Below are 16,854 nucleotides of genomic sequence, written 5' to 3'. Positions count from 1 at the left end.
AATCAGTGCTGCAGGTGCCAGGCTGTGCAAGGGCGCACCCCCAACTGCTAGCAATTCACTCATAAACTTCTAGTACAGGGATGGCCAACCTGCGGCTCTCCAGCTGTTGTAAAACTACAACTCCCACCATGCCCTGCTGTAGGCTGAAGGCTTTAGGCTGTCTGGGCATGCTGGGAGTTGTAGTATTGCAACAGCTGGAGAGCCGCAGGTTGGCCAGACAATAAGAAATAATAAAGGAATGGCACAACATAGAGTCATAAGTATAGATGCTCCAGAATTGTTATCACATGGGGAATGCAAGTAGCTACCAAAACAAACATGTCAGGAGAGGTGACAGGCCCTCTTTAGGTCTTTGAGAGTGTGTCAGTTTTAGGTCATATCCTGGTGAGATCTATTGCTCATTAGACACAGCCATTCATTATTCATCCTACAAACTGAATAAATGATAAGGATGCAATGAGCACGTCCATTTACCAGAAGATAAACCCATTCAGACTGTGTGCAGAGACCATACAACAGCCATCATAACACCAAAGAATGTGTGTGTGTATCTAATATATAAATCTGAGTGTATGTATGTGTGAATGTATGTCCGCTAAAGGAATACGCACCGTTGCATTTACAATCACTAAATTTGGCACTCAGGTACATCAGGTGTGTGGGAAGGTTTTAGACCGGGTCTCAGCTCTCTAGCACGTACCGTTCCTGAGATATTCCCAAAAAAATGCATTAGCCAATAGAAGCCTGGTCACATGATCCTTATCAGCCAATAGAAGCTCGCAGGCCCTTAGTCTCCACATACACACAGTTTTACACGAGGTTTCCATAACAACCAAGCCATTTTTCTTTACTGCTGTAGGTCAGCTTTAAAGGGGCAGCGTGCTGTGGATGACACCGTTAAGGGAGCAGGTAGGGTGGACATTCAGGCCACCCTCAAAAGACTGACTTAAAACCCTGGCCCCCTTCCCGCTAAGCAACGCCCCCTCCCACTCCGCAGCCACCGGGGATTGAAAAAATTATAAGGTATGGTAAAAATCAACTTCTGTTAGCTGCAGGGGTGGGAGGGAGGCTGACTTTCTCCCTGCAGCTCCCTCTCAGACACCATAGTGCTGCTTCCATAGTAAAATTCCAGCTCACCTTTAGTAGATTTAATCAGCCCCTGGTGCACGTAGGTAAGTCAGTCCTTTGGTAGCAAAACAATGATAAATGAAGTTCCAGCACTGCAAAGTAATTGTTGTGTCGCTTGTCTCTTTATTCGTGGTAGCAAAATTACAGCATGTGGATCAAAACCTCACACTCCAACATCAGTTGACGCGTTTCAGACACTTAGTCAAGTTATGACTAAGGACTAAGTGTCTGAAACGCGTCAACTGGTGTTGGAGTGTGAGGTTTTGATCCACAATGCTGTAATTTTGCTACCACGAATAAAGAGACAAGCGACACAACAATTACTTTGCAGTGCTGGAACTTCATTTATCATTGTTTTGCTACCATAGTGCTGCTGTCTGAGCTGTTCAAAAGGATATCCCTGTGTCTGTCCAGTCCCTGCCCCGGATGGAGGAAAGGGAGTTTGAAAGCCAGACTGTCCGGCCTAAAACCGGACCTCTGGCCACCCAAAGGGGCAGGCTGCTGTGGAGGTCACAGTTAAGGGGGACGGTCCGCTATGGAGGTCAGTGTTAAGGGGCAGATTGCTGTCCAGTCCACTGTTCAGGGGGCGGAGTGTTGTGGAAATCACTGTTAAGGAGATGGGGTACTGTGGAGGTCACTAATAAAGGGGCAGCTGCTGTGGAGGCCACTATTAGAGGGGCAGCGGGGTACTGTGAGGTCACTGTTAAGGAAGCGAGGTACTGTGAGGTCACTGTTAAGGGAGCAGGCCGCTGTGGAGGTCACTGTTAAAGGGGCGGGGTACTGTAGATGTAACTGTTGTAGTGGATACTGTCTATCTTTTAGCGGCACACACAAACATTAAATGAAATAGATGAAATATACCCGTGCCGGGTCCTTCTGCTAATATATATATTACAGTATATAACAGTAGGACAGGATTAGGGATGAGCGAACTTCATATTTTGAAGTTTGAGTTCGTGTTCGGTTTGGGGTATATACTGAATTGCGTTAGGGATTCCGTTACCACGGACCATAACGCAATTCCATGATGGAATGCATAACAGAATGCCTTTAGAGGCATTTTGTTATTCATTCCATCATAATAGAAGTCTATGGGGTGCATAACGGATCCGTCATGCACCCCATAGACTTCTATTATGACGGAATGAATAACAAAATGCCTCTAAAGGCATTCTGTTATGCATTCCATCATGGAATTGCGTTATATTCCGTGGTAACGGAATCCATAACGCAATTCAGTAAATACCACAATACGAACCCGCACACTTCCAAATATGAAATTTGCTCATCCTTAGACAGGATATGCGACAGGATTACAGCATCGGACCCACTGACCTGCATCATCTGCTTCACTGATCTTCAAAACCTTATCACTTTCTGTTTCAAAGTCTTCTTCCTGCAACAAAATCATAAACATTACTAAAATAATGAAATCCCAAAAATACATATATGTAATAGTAGTGGCTTAAGCACACCTTGCGATGTTTGGCAGTGTGTGGTGGTGGCAGCACTGTATTTATGCTTTCAGATTATTTAACCAACATAATACAGTGATATTTCCCCATCATACGGTATAGTAGTATAATAAGGCAATTGTTGGTACAGTTATTTGTATACAGCATGGCCATACACAATTATGGGGGATGCTCACTGCTGACGATTACCAACAGGGCATCATCCAATAAAAGGCCTGCCCTGCTCAAGGGTAATGATATAAGCCTGGTTCATATCTCCGTTTTGAGTTCCGGAAGTCTGTTCCAGCACAGAACAGTCTGCCGGATAGCATAGATCTGGTATTGTCGGATCCTCTACTTTACCACCGGATCCCCATTGACTGAAATGGGGTCTGACGGTGATCAGGACTATTTATGGCATAAATGCCGAGTTTCGGCAGGACAAAAAACGTTGAATGCAACTTTTTTGGTCTGGTCGACAGACCGAATTTGCGACGGATCTGGCAGACAGATCCCTGAAACAGAGAACGAGGCCTTACCAAAATAAAGAAAAAGCTCATAAAAAATTAGGCAAGTGCTTTGGCTATGATAAACCCAGTGTTGGACTGGTCTGTCTTGGGCCTAGCAGTGGAAATACATGTGCAGTATTGCTTATATTGTAAATGACGCAGTGATCATTGTGCAGATAGATCATTTATCGACCACATTCTGGCTATTGTTGACCAATGTTTATGTAAGACGGCTATTTGGCACTTACTAATATAGTCTTAATTGATATTATGTGCTGTTTTCTATATTTCATAAGCCATGTCTCCTTTTTGGGCAAATCTTCTGTGCTGTCCAAATTGAGATCCTGGCCATAAAATGGCTGCTGATGGAGGTTCATGTGACCAGTCACATCACTCAGCCTCCTCTATTAAATTACACTGCACCTGCCCTAAACTCCCAATAATACATATGGCAGGTGCAGTGTATTTGAATGGAGGAGACTGAATGATTTCCCTGGTCATATGAACTGATTTCCCTGGTCATACCTCATCAAATATAGAAGATGGTGCAGAATATCAACAAAGGCTATATTAATACGTTTCATATAGTCATCTTACAAACATACTGGTCAACAGTAGCCAGAACGTGGACAACCCTTTTAATAATTTCAAATAAGTAATTTGTGACTTGACCCATAAGAGTTGTGTTGTGCTGCATCTAGGGGCTTTAAACCAGCTTCCGACGAGGCCGTCTTCTGCTGGAACTTTGGGGCTGAACCTGGGCTCACGAGAGAAGCCTCTAGTACTCTGGTGAGCCATTCCAACCCTAAAAAGAACAATTGCAACTGAAATGTGCTACAAAACTAATAAAACTGACTGGTTGAACGTGGCTACTCTGATGGAGAAATTGTTGACCATAGACCATTCCATGGTCCCATTCATTCTTGATTGCTTATTGTTTCTTGTGATAACTCAACAAGTCCAACATCTTAGTTAGATATATATATAAAAATAAATAAATACATGTATATATAGAGTGCATTCGGAAAATACTCTTTCACTTTCACTTTTTTCATATTCTGTTATGTTTCGGCCTTGTGCTAAAATAAAAAGAATAATTTCCCCCTGTCATTCTGCAATCAATACCCAATATGGAGAAAGTGAAAAGAGAATTTTACAAGTTTTTGCTAATTTATTAAAAAGGAAAGACTGAAATTTTACATGGACATAAGTATTCAGGTCCTTTACTAAGATCTGACACTTGAAATTTAGCTCTGGGGGCCTCCCATTTCTCTTGAACATCTTTGAGATGTTTCTACACCTTGGTTGAAGTCCACCTGTGGAAAATTCTGTTGATTGGACAGAATTTGGAAAGACACAGCCCTATCTATATAAGGACTAACAGCTGGCAATGCATAACAGAGCAAACGCCATGAGGGGGAAAGAACTGCCTATAGAGCTCAAAGAGAGGATTGTGTGGAGGCACAAATCTGGAGAAGGCTACAAAAACTTTCAGCTGCACTGAAAGTTCCCAAGAGTACAGCGGCCTGCATATTTCTTCAATGGAAGACATTTTGAACAACCAGGGCTCTTCCTAAAGATTACCGCCCCACCAAACTAAGTAATCGTGGGAGAAGGGCCTTGGTAAGAGAGGTGGACTCAATGGGTGAAACTTCAGAAAGGTCAACCATAGCTGCAGCACTCCACCAAAAAAGGCTTTATGGCAGAGTAGCCAGTAAAAAGCCTCTCCTCAGTAAAAGACACATGAAAGCCCACCTGGAGTTTAAAAAAAAAAAAAAACACCTAAAGGACTCTCAGATTGTGAGAAAATAGATTCTCTAGTCCAATGAAACCGAGATTTAACTTAGTTTCAAGAACATGTCTGGAGGAAACCGGACACTGCTCATCACCTGCCAAATACCAACCCTACAGTGAAGCATGGTGGTGGCAGCATCATGCTGTGTGGTTGCTTTTCAGTGGCTGGGTCAGGGAAAGTGGTCAGGATTGAGGGAAAACTGAATGGAGCAAAGTACATAGATATTCTTAATGAAAACCCGATCCAGAGTGCTCTGGACCTCAGACTGGGCCAAAGGTTCACATTCCATCAACACAATGACTCTAAGCACACAGCCAAGACAACACAGAAGTGGCTTAGGGACAACTCTGTGAATGTCCTTGACCTTGTGCTTAACCCAATCGAACATCTCTGGAAAGACTTGAAAATGGCTTTCCACCGATGGTTGCCATCAAAACTGACAGAGCTTTGGAGGAGTTGCAGAGAAGAATGGCAAAAAAATCCCCAAATCCAGGTATGCAAACCTTGTGGCATCATCCCCAAGAAGACTGGAGACTGTAATAGAGATTTGGTACCAAAGGGGCTTCAACTGAGTCCCGAGTAAAGGGTCTGAATACTTATGTCAGTGCAAGATTTTAGTTTTTCCTATACAATAAATTAGCAAAGATTTCGAACATTCTGTTATCACTTTCTTATTATGGGGTATTGAATGCAGAATGATGGAGAAAAACTAGTTTTTTTTACTAATATAGTACAAAGCTGCAACATAAGAAAATGTGAAAAAAATTAAAGGGTCTGAAGACTTTCCGATGCAAGATTTTCTTGCACTGTATATACACATGCATATAGAGACACATATATATGCATATAGAGACACATATATATGCATATACAGACGCACACACACACATATATATATATATATATAGAGACACATATATATATATATATATATATATATATATATATAGAGAGAGAGAGAGAGAGAGAGAGACACACACACACACACATATATATATATATATATATATATATATATAGACAGACATACATACATACTGTTATATTGAGACCCATGTCTGCCTCCGCCCCGGTATTTCTATTAAGAACATTATTCACTGAACTACTACTACTCCCATTTTTGTTACCACTGCTCCTCTCTTTACTCTGTGTGCAGTTGCATGGCTGCTTCTAATTGTTAATCAGCTTCAGTTATAAATGTATGTCTGCCCTCTCACTCCTTGCCTGAGGTTAGGTTCCTAGTTTACTAGTTTAACCAATGACAGTGTACTATTCTGTCTGTTTACTGACTCTGCTACTCCACTGCCTGTCCTGACCTTAGCCTGTCTACCATACTGACGGTGTGCTGCCTTCCCTGACCTCGGATTAGTTTCACGGATTTGAACAAACTATGCCTGCCCTGACCTCTGCTTGTTTATTGACTACAAGTCTTGCCTGACCCCCTAGTGCTTCACACGGCTGCCTCTGACCCCAGTGATCAGATGCCAACTACACGGGTACTAGGTGGGACCCCTGCAGCGAAGGCCAGATCTCTGTATAAAAGTTAAGGGTTTAGCTACACTGCGATCTTAGTCGCGTGATAGCTGTTGAATCCAAGGATTGCAGTGGGATAATAGTGTAATGGTGCTAGCACAGAAATTATTGGGGTCGTAGCATGACTTAAAAGTGTGCCACAACCGCAACCCCAAAATAAAATAAAAACACCAGTGTTTTTTTACGACTCTGAGGTTGCGGTCACAGCATACGTGCTAGTCACCCGGCAACCCCATTCAGTTCTATGCTAGAACAGCTACACTATGATACTACAGCTGTCGCGCAACCAGGATAGTCATGTAGCTGAAACCTATAGGATAAAAACCAGGGGGATCACCAGTGTGATGCCCTTAGGACTTGCTCAAAGTCAAACTGGTTAGTTGGTATATTAACAGTATAAACAGTATATAAATACATATATACATGCTTTAATTACAAACACAATGGCCAACAACCATCCTATTGTTTGGGGGCTGCAGGAGAGGACCAGTTTGGAGGCAGTGTGTGTGTGGGGGGGGGGGGGGGGGGGGGGGGGGGGGGGGATGATGGAATGCATGTTACAGGTCTTTTCTGCATGTGAACTTTACAAACTTTCTCCTTGAGTGCGAACTGTTGGGCAGCATCAATCAACACTGTAGAACAGCATCAATCAACGTCAGAAGGCACACGTGTTGAGCCTGTTCTTAATTGGCTCAATGTCCCTGCTGATGTCTCTATTGCTGCTGCCCAGTGGTCCCAAACCTGTATTTGTTGTTATATACAAATAGATTGCTATGCTGGGTTCCACTTACAATTTAATTCTCGATGTTGGCCACAATACAGCGTTCCACCAGGGTTTTATTGACTGCAATCCTGCCATAATATTGCTGTTGATGACTACTCTATTTATAAATAAGTTTTGGTGGAGTCCCCTACCTCCCCTAGGTTGGTGGAGGCCCATGGGCATGTTCCGGATGCCCTCCATATAATCTACCAAAGTCTGATCTTCACAACATATCTTTGTGAAAGTGCATCATGACCCGAATAAAGAAGAATTCTGAGGACCTCTGAAGAAGAATTGCTGATGCTCATCAGGCTGGACAACCATCTCTAAAGAGTTTGGACTCCACCAATCCACATTCAGACATATTGTGTACAAATGGAGGAAATCCAAAACCATTATTATCCTCCCCTGGAGTGGTTGACCAACATAGATCACGCCAAGAGCAAGGCATGTAATAGTCCATAATTTCACAAAGGAACCCAAGGTAACATCTAAGTAACTAAAGGCCTTTCTCACATTAGCTAACGTTAGTGTTCATGAGTCCACCATCAGGAAAACACTGAACAACAATGATGTGCATGGCATGACCGCAAGAAGAAAGCCACTGTGCTCTAAAAAGAATATTCCTGCCCATCTGCATTTTGCTAAAGATCACCTGGACAAGCCAGAAGGCTATTACAACAATGTTTTGTGGACAATAACTTTTTGGGAAGCGTTAAAAGGGGTTATCCAATTCCTATAATGACCCCCAGAATGCCCAAACCCTCCTCTAGTGTGTACTTACTTACTCCCCAGCACCGCCATCCCTCCGGATCCCTTGCACAGCCGCCGCTGCATCTCCCCGTTATGCAGATCAAAACATCCAGCGGTGGCCGTGCAGGGATCTGGAGGGACACAGGTGCCAGGGGGCAAGTAAGTATGCTCTAGAGGAGGGGCCCGGGCATTCTGGGGGTCATTATAGGGATTAGATAACCCCTTAAATTTGGAGAAAGGAAAACACTGCATTTCAGCATAAAATTCTCATTGAATCTGTAAAACACAGTGGTATAATCGTCTTGGCCTGTTTTGCTGCATCTGAGTCAGGACAATGAATTCTGAATTACACCAGCAAATTCTGAAGGAAAATGTCAGGACATCTGTCCATGAGTTGAATCTCAAGAGAATGTGGGTCATGCGGGAACGTAATGACCCTAAGCACACAAGTCATTCTACCTAAGAATGGTTAAAGAACAATAAAGTTAACATTTTGAAATGTCAAGTCAAGTCAAAGTCCTTACCCTAATCTAATAGAAATGTTGTGGAGGGACCTGAAACGAGCAGTTCATGGGAGGAAACCCACCATCATAACAAAGTTGAAGCTAGGCTAAGGGATGGGCTAAACTTCATCCAAGCCAACCTTTAGGTCCCTTTCACACGAGCGAGTTTTTTGCGCGGGTGAAATGCGTGACGTGAACGCATAGCACCCGCACTGAATCCTGACCAATTCATTTCTATGGTGCTTTGTACATGAGCGTTGTTTTTCACGCATCAGTTCTGCGTTGCGTGAAAATCGCAGCATGTTCTATATTCCGCATCAAAACGCATTGCACCCGCGCGGAAAAAACTGAACAACTAAACGCAACCGCATACAAAACTGACTGAACTTGCTTGCAAAATAGTGCGAGTTTCTCTGAACGCATCCGGCCCAAATCCGCAACGCCCGTGTGAAACCAGCCTTAGGCTGGTTTCACAAGGGCGTTGCGGATTGGGTCTGGATGCGTTCAGAGTGTGTTCAGTGAAACTCGCACTATTTTGCAAGCAAGTTCAGTCAGTTTTGTCTGTGGTTACGTTTAGTTGTTCAGTTTTTTCCGCGCGGGTGCAATGCGTTTTGATGCGTTTTTCACACGCGTGATAAAAAAATGAATGTTTACAAACAACATCTCTTAGCAACCATCAGTGAAAAACGCATCGCACCCGCACTTGCTTGCGGATGCAATGCGTTTTTCACGCAGCTTCATTCACTTCTATGGGGCCAGGGCTGCGTGAAAAACGCAGAATATAGAACATGCTGCGATTTTCACGCAACGCAGAGCTGATGCGTGAAAAACAACGCTCATGTACAAAGCACCATAGAAATGAATTGGTCAGGATTCAGTGCGGGTGCTATGCGTTCACGTCACGCATCGCACCCCCGCGGAAAACTCGCTTGTGTGAAAGGGACCTTAGTTGCAGTTACTGCTGCACAAGGGGGTCAAACCAGATACTGAAAGCAAAGCTTCACGAGCTTCACATACTTTTGGCACTCACAGACATGTGATATTGGATCATTTTCCTTAAAAAATAAATGACCAAGTCTAATATTTTTGAATCATTTCTTTGATTTGGTTATCTTTATGTACTTTTAGGACTCTTGTGAAAATTTTATGTAGCTTAAGGTCAAATGTATGTAGAAAATTGAAAATTCTGGAGGGTTCCCAAATTTTACTTGCCACCACTGTACTTGCCAAACTTGTTTTGATCCAATCATGCCTTGGATTTTATGTAATCTTTAGCTGACATGCCAGTGTGGAATCATCTGGCTTTATGTACTTTCTACTGCTCATTATCTCTCGACATTGAGCTTGGATAACGTTTCCCTAATTGCTCTCCGACTCCGAATTGTAATTTTTGTAAATTTCCATTAAGTTCTAAAGAATCTATTTCTTGCTGGCATGAAAGAGTAATGACCTGGTAGAGTCCTCAAAGCAGTTCACCTTGTTCTTCTGCTATTGTACTTGGGTGCTCAGCTGTTACGTGCTCCAATAAATCCTTGCATTAACAGGTTAATATCTGGACAAATGTTTCCGCCCGAAGTTTTGTTTTATGTAATTAAAGGGAACCTTTATCAGTGTCAGGCTGCCAAAACAGTGAATTATTCTACTCAAAAACATTGCAGAAAGAACATAATTTTAAAAAGGGGACTGGGCATGGCTGAGTGGCCACCCGCCCTGGTCTTGGTCTCTCTCTGTTTTTGTATAGTGAGGGGAAAAAAGCAGCTGGACAAGGAGAAGCAGGAGGGGCACCACCCAGCAGACATGTCTCCCTGTGCCTGGCTTGGCAAACCATGGGATGAACTTTTAAAGCCATTGTCACAAACTGATGGAATATTGCACAATGTTTGATAAATTTGGTGCATTTTTAAAGGTGTATTCAGTTTGTTAAAAGTTATCCCCTCTCCACAGAGGATAACTATTAGATCAGTCCTACTGCTGGGACACCCACTGATTATGAGAGCAAGTAGCCCTTACCCCTCGGAGTTCCTTGAAATGAACGTAGCAGCAAGTCTGGCATGGAAACTGCTGCTCCGTTCATCTCTATGGGAGTTCTGCTGATAGCCGAGTGTTGCACTCAGCTGTCTCCGGAACTGCCGTAGAGATGAATGGAGCAGCGGTGTGCATGCACAATCTGCTGGTCCATTCATCTCTTGGGGGCTCCCGTTCTCATGATTGGTGGGGCTTCCCAGTGGTAGGACCCCACTGATCTAATAGTTATCCCATATCCTGTTGTTATAGGATAACAAACAAAATACCCCTTTAGGCTAGGGCTACACAACAAAATTTTTCAAATAGTCGCAATAATGTCACGCAACATTTTTTATAATGACAGTCTATTATGTCATATGCCACAGTGCAACATCCTAGACTGTCATTACAAAAAATGTTGCGTGACTATTGCGACAAATAGTCACATGAAAAATGTTGTTGTGTATCCCTAGCCTTAAAGGGATATTTTCTTTGTTAAAAGTTATCCTCTAGCCACAGGATAAATGTTGCGTGACAAATGTTATTGTGTAGCCATACCCTTCGGGTCCATTCACATGTCCGTAGTTCTAGGTACACATCCGTAACGCAATTTTGCTGAACGGGTGCGGACCCGTTCCTTTCAATGTCGTGTGCTGTCCGCATCCGTAGCCCCACAAAAAAAATAGAGCATGTCCTATTCTTGCCCACAATCACAAAATGCGGAACACACGCGGCCGGTATTCGTGTTTTGCGGACCGCAAAATACTTACGGACCTGTAAATGGAGCCTTAGTCCAACACTTCTGTCTCTAGAGGTTACTCCATTTTCTATGCCACCTGTTTACTGGAGTAAGATTGCAACAATTTTTGTAACTTTTTAAGTTGTCACCATTGATAAATCTGGCTTAAATCACCTTGTCGGGCTAACCACACCCAAATAAACCCAAAAAGTTACAAAGCCCTATTTTGAGACTTAATAAAGGTAGAATTCTGTAATTCTGGGCTTGATACATTCCTTCTTCTGAAGCATTGCAGGGCAACAAGGGACCTGTCATTATTTTAAAGTAAAAAGTTTTTATAAAATATTTAAAAAAAGTTAGTGCATTAAAAATTCAAACAACCCCCTTTGCCATTTTTACATATAAAAAGATACAGTGGGGAATTTTTCTCAATTTCATAGTTAAAAATAATTTATTCCATTTTCCAAAACATGATATGGCAAATGAAATGGTGGCATTCCTGCAAAAAAAAAAAAAACAAGCCCTCATATGGCTATGTGAAAAGTGATAAAGTTATTGGTCTTGGAAGGGAAGGGAAAGAAGAAACAAAAACGGGATGAAAAAACTGCCTGTGTTACTAAGGGGTTAATAAGAGGGTGACATGGACATGACTGGTGAAATAGTTTGGACTGATGTGGGTGGAGGACATAATGTCCTTGGCAAATTTTTATAAAACAAAGGGTTTAAATACAATAATAGCCTGTAACTCAAAGCTGTGAATGAACACACTGGGAACTGCTGGACTGGCCTTCACAAGAACTTGCAGAAATCATGCACTGGCAGCTCAGCAATCCTATCTGTGCAACTAGACTGGGGCAAGCTGATACAAACTGGGAACACTGGAGAGTAGTAAACATTTTTCAGTCCTTCTGCTGCTTTGACAATGGAAGGATTCTGAGGCTGGTATGTAGCACACAGATTTTTGAAATGTCCCATATATGTTATCAAGTCAATGAGTGGCAACAGCTGTGACAACTGTCTTTACAAGATCCAGACATGAGTCCTGTCACGGGGTTGATTGCAAATACAGGACTGCTGAAATAGTTGAAGAATGTCTTAATAAAAACTTGTTCACATCACCGTTATGGATACAATTTTTGTTTTCCGTTATAACGGAAAATAACGGAATCCATAAGACGGAAGCCTTTAAAAGGCGTTCTGTTTTGATACGTCATAATATAAGTCTATAGGCAATCATAACGGATCCGTCTGGTTTCCGTTTTGCAGAACGGAAAAAAAGTCCTGTCAACAGGATTTTGTTTTCAGTCTTGCATAACGGAAACCAGACGGATCCGTTATGCTTTCCCATAGACTTCTATTATGACTGATCAAAACGGAATGCTTTTAAAGGCTTCTGTTTTGACTTCCGTCTTATGGATTTTGTTATTTTCCGTTATAACCATGTTATAATGGAAAACAATAACTGAATCCATAACGGTGATGTGAACAAGCCCTATGAACCCAAACTGGCTATAGAACAACCACCAAACAGTCCACACCTAGTTTTCAGAACCTATCATTCTGGAGGATATGGGAACTTCCTTTAAGAGCTTCCTTTCTGCAGGTAGATCTCACTTGGCTGATGTCTTCTGCAACACTGAGGCTTCAGAAATGTTCCCACCGAATCCTGAAGACCCCCAAGCTTGATCAGTTTCACATTTGTTGATACAGGTCTTGCAGCGTTTTGTGCCACTGTGTCAGATGGCTTTCCTACTAGAGATGAGTGAACTTGTGTACAAGGTTTGGGTTAACTAACAATTCTGTTATGGATTCCACTACCACGGACCATAACTTATGGTCCGTGGTAGAGGAATCCATAACGGAATTCTTAGATAACCCAAACCCGAACCTTGTACGCCGAACTTGAAACACAAGTTCGCTCAACACTGTTTACTACCACTCCACCTTACCCTCCAATCCTATGACATCATCGGACTATCTCACAACTCTAGGTACACTTCATTATGGCCACCCACAATGACATTGGCATTTGGCTCAACCTAACCAGAACTTATTCCATGAAAGAAGCAGCTAAACACTTCTTGAACCACTTGAAGAGGTTGCTCAAATGTTCAGCATTTTTCCCAAATAGTAAAAAATTGTGAGAAATAGCTAAATAAAAATGTCTTCAGTCCCCATAATGCCAGCTTATATACCTGACCTCTTTAACATTGCATTCATAGAAAAAGTAATGTCATACAGCCACAATATCCAGTAACTACAATGATGTTTTTGTCCATTGCTTCTTATTCTGCTACAATGACTCGACAACATGGCTATGGGATGCCAGAAGGCCCATGCAACTTTGGCATGTCCGGTTGGATAGCAACAACGTGGCCTAAATTATTTGAGGCTGGTGTAACACACAGAGACACTGCTATAACATCTAACTAAACCCAATCCTTGATTAATGCAATCAGGGAAGGAGATGCAGTCTGGACAGATATTGGGTAGGGAATACTGCTCAAGTGTGTGTAGCTCAGTCAGAGCCTGGGTATCAGAGCAGGCAGAGTGGAGAACCAGAATCAGAACTACATAATAGATATCATGGCCTCCTGGCCCCAGGATATTGAAATAAGTTGGGTGTTGGGTAGATACCAGTTAAAAGGGTTTTTCCAGGATTTTTTAATCCCGGATAACCTTCTTGGATAAACCTCCAGATACTGATGACCTATTCAGAGGATAGTGTATCTGTGGTGCATGCCTCTAGATAGACAGGGCTAGCTCTAGGTGTCTATGAGACCTTGACAACATAGACAGACTATACAGATCTCACTAGTAGGCCATTGGATCTGCCCAGGTTTGCCTGGTACTGAGAGCAACCCTGCAGATGTGTAATGTATTATACTTATTATACTGTATGTGACATTGACTCACTTTTTGAACTCCCTCCAGCCACTGAAAAAGGTCATATTTAATAAGAATAAATTACACACAATCCAGGTCCTACTCATTGTCCAACATCTAGTGCATATTGTGTTCCATTTTTGGACTTGATAAAAAGGAAACTCACAAGAAACAATGGTAGATAACATCACGGCCTGGGTGATCTTTTGTACGTTACCTTGGGTGGTAAGCGAGATAACCAGAAGAACACAATGACAAACACACTGAGGCAGGGCCAATCACCTATAGACACATTTCAGGTTTATTATGTAAAATAGGGTGGACCAAAGGGCTGAAGCCAAACGAATGGGCAGAGCACATTTATTGTGTCTGTAATGACAGACGGAAGAACTGGTTGAGATGATGTTTCCTGGCAGTTAAGAGGGTAAATCCTAAAGTATTGCCTTCAATGTTTGCGCTTACAGAAGGTAGCAGAGCTTGGTGACAGACTCCCTTTAATTCCGATATAATGAGGAATTGAGTTGCCAGCAGATCGATCCAGGAATCAAATTAATTCCATCCAAATATATATCCCAATATAGAGGGTCATACAGTGGCGGAAATAATTATTTGACCCCTCACTGATTTTGTAAGTTTGTCCAATGACAAAGAAATGAAAAGTCTCAGAACAGTATCATTTCAATGGTAGGTTTATTGTAACAGTGGCAGATAGCACATCAAAAGGAAAATCGAAAAAATAACTTTAAATAAAAGATAGCAACTGATTTGCATTTCATTGAGTGAAATAAGTATTTGAACCCTCTAACAAAAAAAGACTTAATACTTGGTGGAAAAACCCTTGTTTGCAAGCACAGAGGTCAAACGTTTCTTGTAATTGATGACCAAGTTTGCGCACATTTTAGGAGGAATGTTGGTCCACTCCTCTTTGCAGATCATCTCTAAATCCCTAAGGTTTCGAGGCTGTCTCTGTGCAACTCTGAGCTTGAGCTCCCTCCATAGGTTTTCGATTGGATTAAGGTCCGGAGACTGACTAGGCCACTCCATGACCTTAATGTGCTTCTTCTTGAGCCACTCCTTTGTTGCCTTTGCTGTATGTTTTGGGTCATTGTCGTGCTGGAACACCCATCCACGACCCATTTTCAGTTTCCTGGCAGAGGGAAGGAGGTTGTCGCTCAGGATTTCACGATACATGGCTCCGTCCATTTTCCCGTTTATGCGAATAAGTTGTCCTGAGCCCTTAGCAGAAAAACACCCCCAAAGCAAAATGTTTCCACCCCCATGCTTGACGGTGGGGACGGTGTTTTGGGGGTCATAGGCAGCATTTTTCTTCCTCCAAACACAGCGAGTTGAGTTAATGCCAAAGAGCTCTATTTTGGTCTCATCAGACCACAGCACCTTCTCCCAGTCACTCTCTGAATCATTCAGGTGTTCATTGGCAAACTTCAGACGGGCCTGCACATGTGCCTTCCTGAGCAGGGGGACCTTGCGAGCCCTGCAGGATTTTAATCCATTGCGGTGTAATGTGTTTCCAATGGTTTTCTTGGTGACTGTGGTCCCTGCTAATTTGAGGTCATTAACTAACTCCTCCCGTGTAGTTCTAGGATGCTTTTTCACCTTTCTCAGAACCATTGACACCCCACGAGGTGAGATCTTGCGTGGAGCCCCAGAGCGAGGTCGATTGATGGTCATTTTGTGCTCCTTCCATTTTCGAACAATCGCACCAACAGTTGTCACCTTCTCTCCCAGCTTCTTGCTAATGGTTTTGTAGCCCATTCCAGCCTTGTGCAGGTCTACAATTTTGTCTCTGACATCCTTGGACAGCTCTTTGGTCTTTCCCATGTTGGAGAGTTTGGAGTCTGCTTGATTGATTGATTCTGTGGACAGGTGTCTTTTATACAGGTGACTAGTTAAGACAGGTGTCCTTAATGAGGGTGACTAATTGAGTAGAAGTGTCTAACCACTCTGTGGGAGCCAGAACTCTTAATGGTTGGTAGGGGTTCAAATACTTATTTCACTCAATGAAATGCAAATCAGTTGCTATCTTTTATTTAAAGTTATTTTTTTCGATTTTCCTTTTGATGTGCTATCTGCCACTGTTACAATAAACCTACCATTGAAATGATACTGTTCTGAGACTTTTCATTTCTTTGTCATTGGACAAACTTACAAAATCAGTGAGGGGTCAAATAATTATTTCCGCCACTGTATATTGATGCACGCTTTCCTAGCTCCACTTCTTACTGAAGACCTGTCACCTCTCCTGACATATCAGTGGTAGTAAATACTTTCCCCATGAAATAATTCTGGACAATCTATTCTAATTTCTCTGCACAGTGTCGTTCCCATGTTACTCCTACAAACGTATGAAATTGACAACTGGGTGTTACTAATTGGGAGTGTGCCCCTGTAAACTTTCAAACTGTCCAATCAGTTCTCAGAGGGTCAGACTGTGTAGGAACACACCCCTTTGACAAAGGGAATGATAACATCCAATTGTCAATTTATCGTGAAATTTCTGGGAGGGATATCAGAGGAAGGGCACAATTCAAAGATTTGAGAAAAAAAATGCTCCAGAATTGTTATTTTATGGGGAATACATGTGAATTAAAACAGACATGTCTGTTGAGCTATCAGGTCCAATTTAATGAGCACCTGTCATGTTCTCCAACAACAGCGGCCACCATTACCTGGTTGCAGCCACCACTCCGCAGATTCCAGTGCGTTTTTTTTTGCGGACCTCAGCAGTGACATGTCCAGGGGTGCACCACCATTGAGGCCAGGTGAGGC

General features: G+C 42.5%; 1 protein-coding gene across 3 annotated transcripts in view; it reads right to left on the bottom strand.

Moving 5' to 3' along the window:
* MXRA7 (matrix remodeling associated 7) overlaps nt 1–16,854 on the bottom strand; it is a 61,704-nt gene that overhangs the window by 20,517 nt on the left and 24,333 nt on the right. For all 3 annotated transcript variants that reach the window (XM_040438915.1, XM_040438912.1, XM_040438913.1), the window contains exon 2: nt 2,464–2,524. In XM_040438915.1, coding sequence (XP_040294849.1) covers nt 2,464–2,524 — 61 coding nt within the window. The remainder of the gene's footprint in view (nt 1–2,463; nt 2,525–16,854) is intronic.

Source organism: Bufo bufo, chromosome 6 (genome assembly GCF_905171765.1).
Source record: "Bufo bufo chromosome 6, aBufBuf1.1, whole genome shotgun sequence".
Lineage (NCBI taxonomy): Eukaryota > Metazoa > Chordata > Amphibia > Anura > Bufonidae > Bufo > Bufo bufo.
The sequence above is the reverse complement of the archived record's forward strand: the minus strand, read 5'-3'. Positions and strand labels throughout refer to the sequence as shown.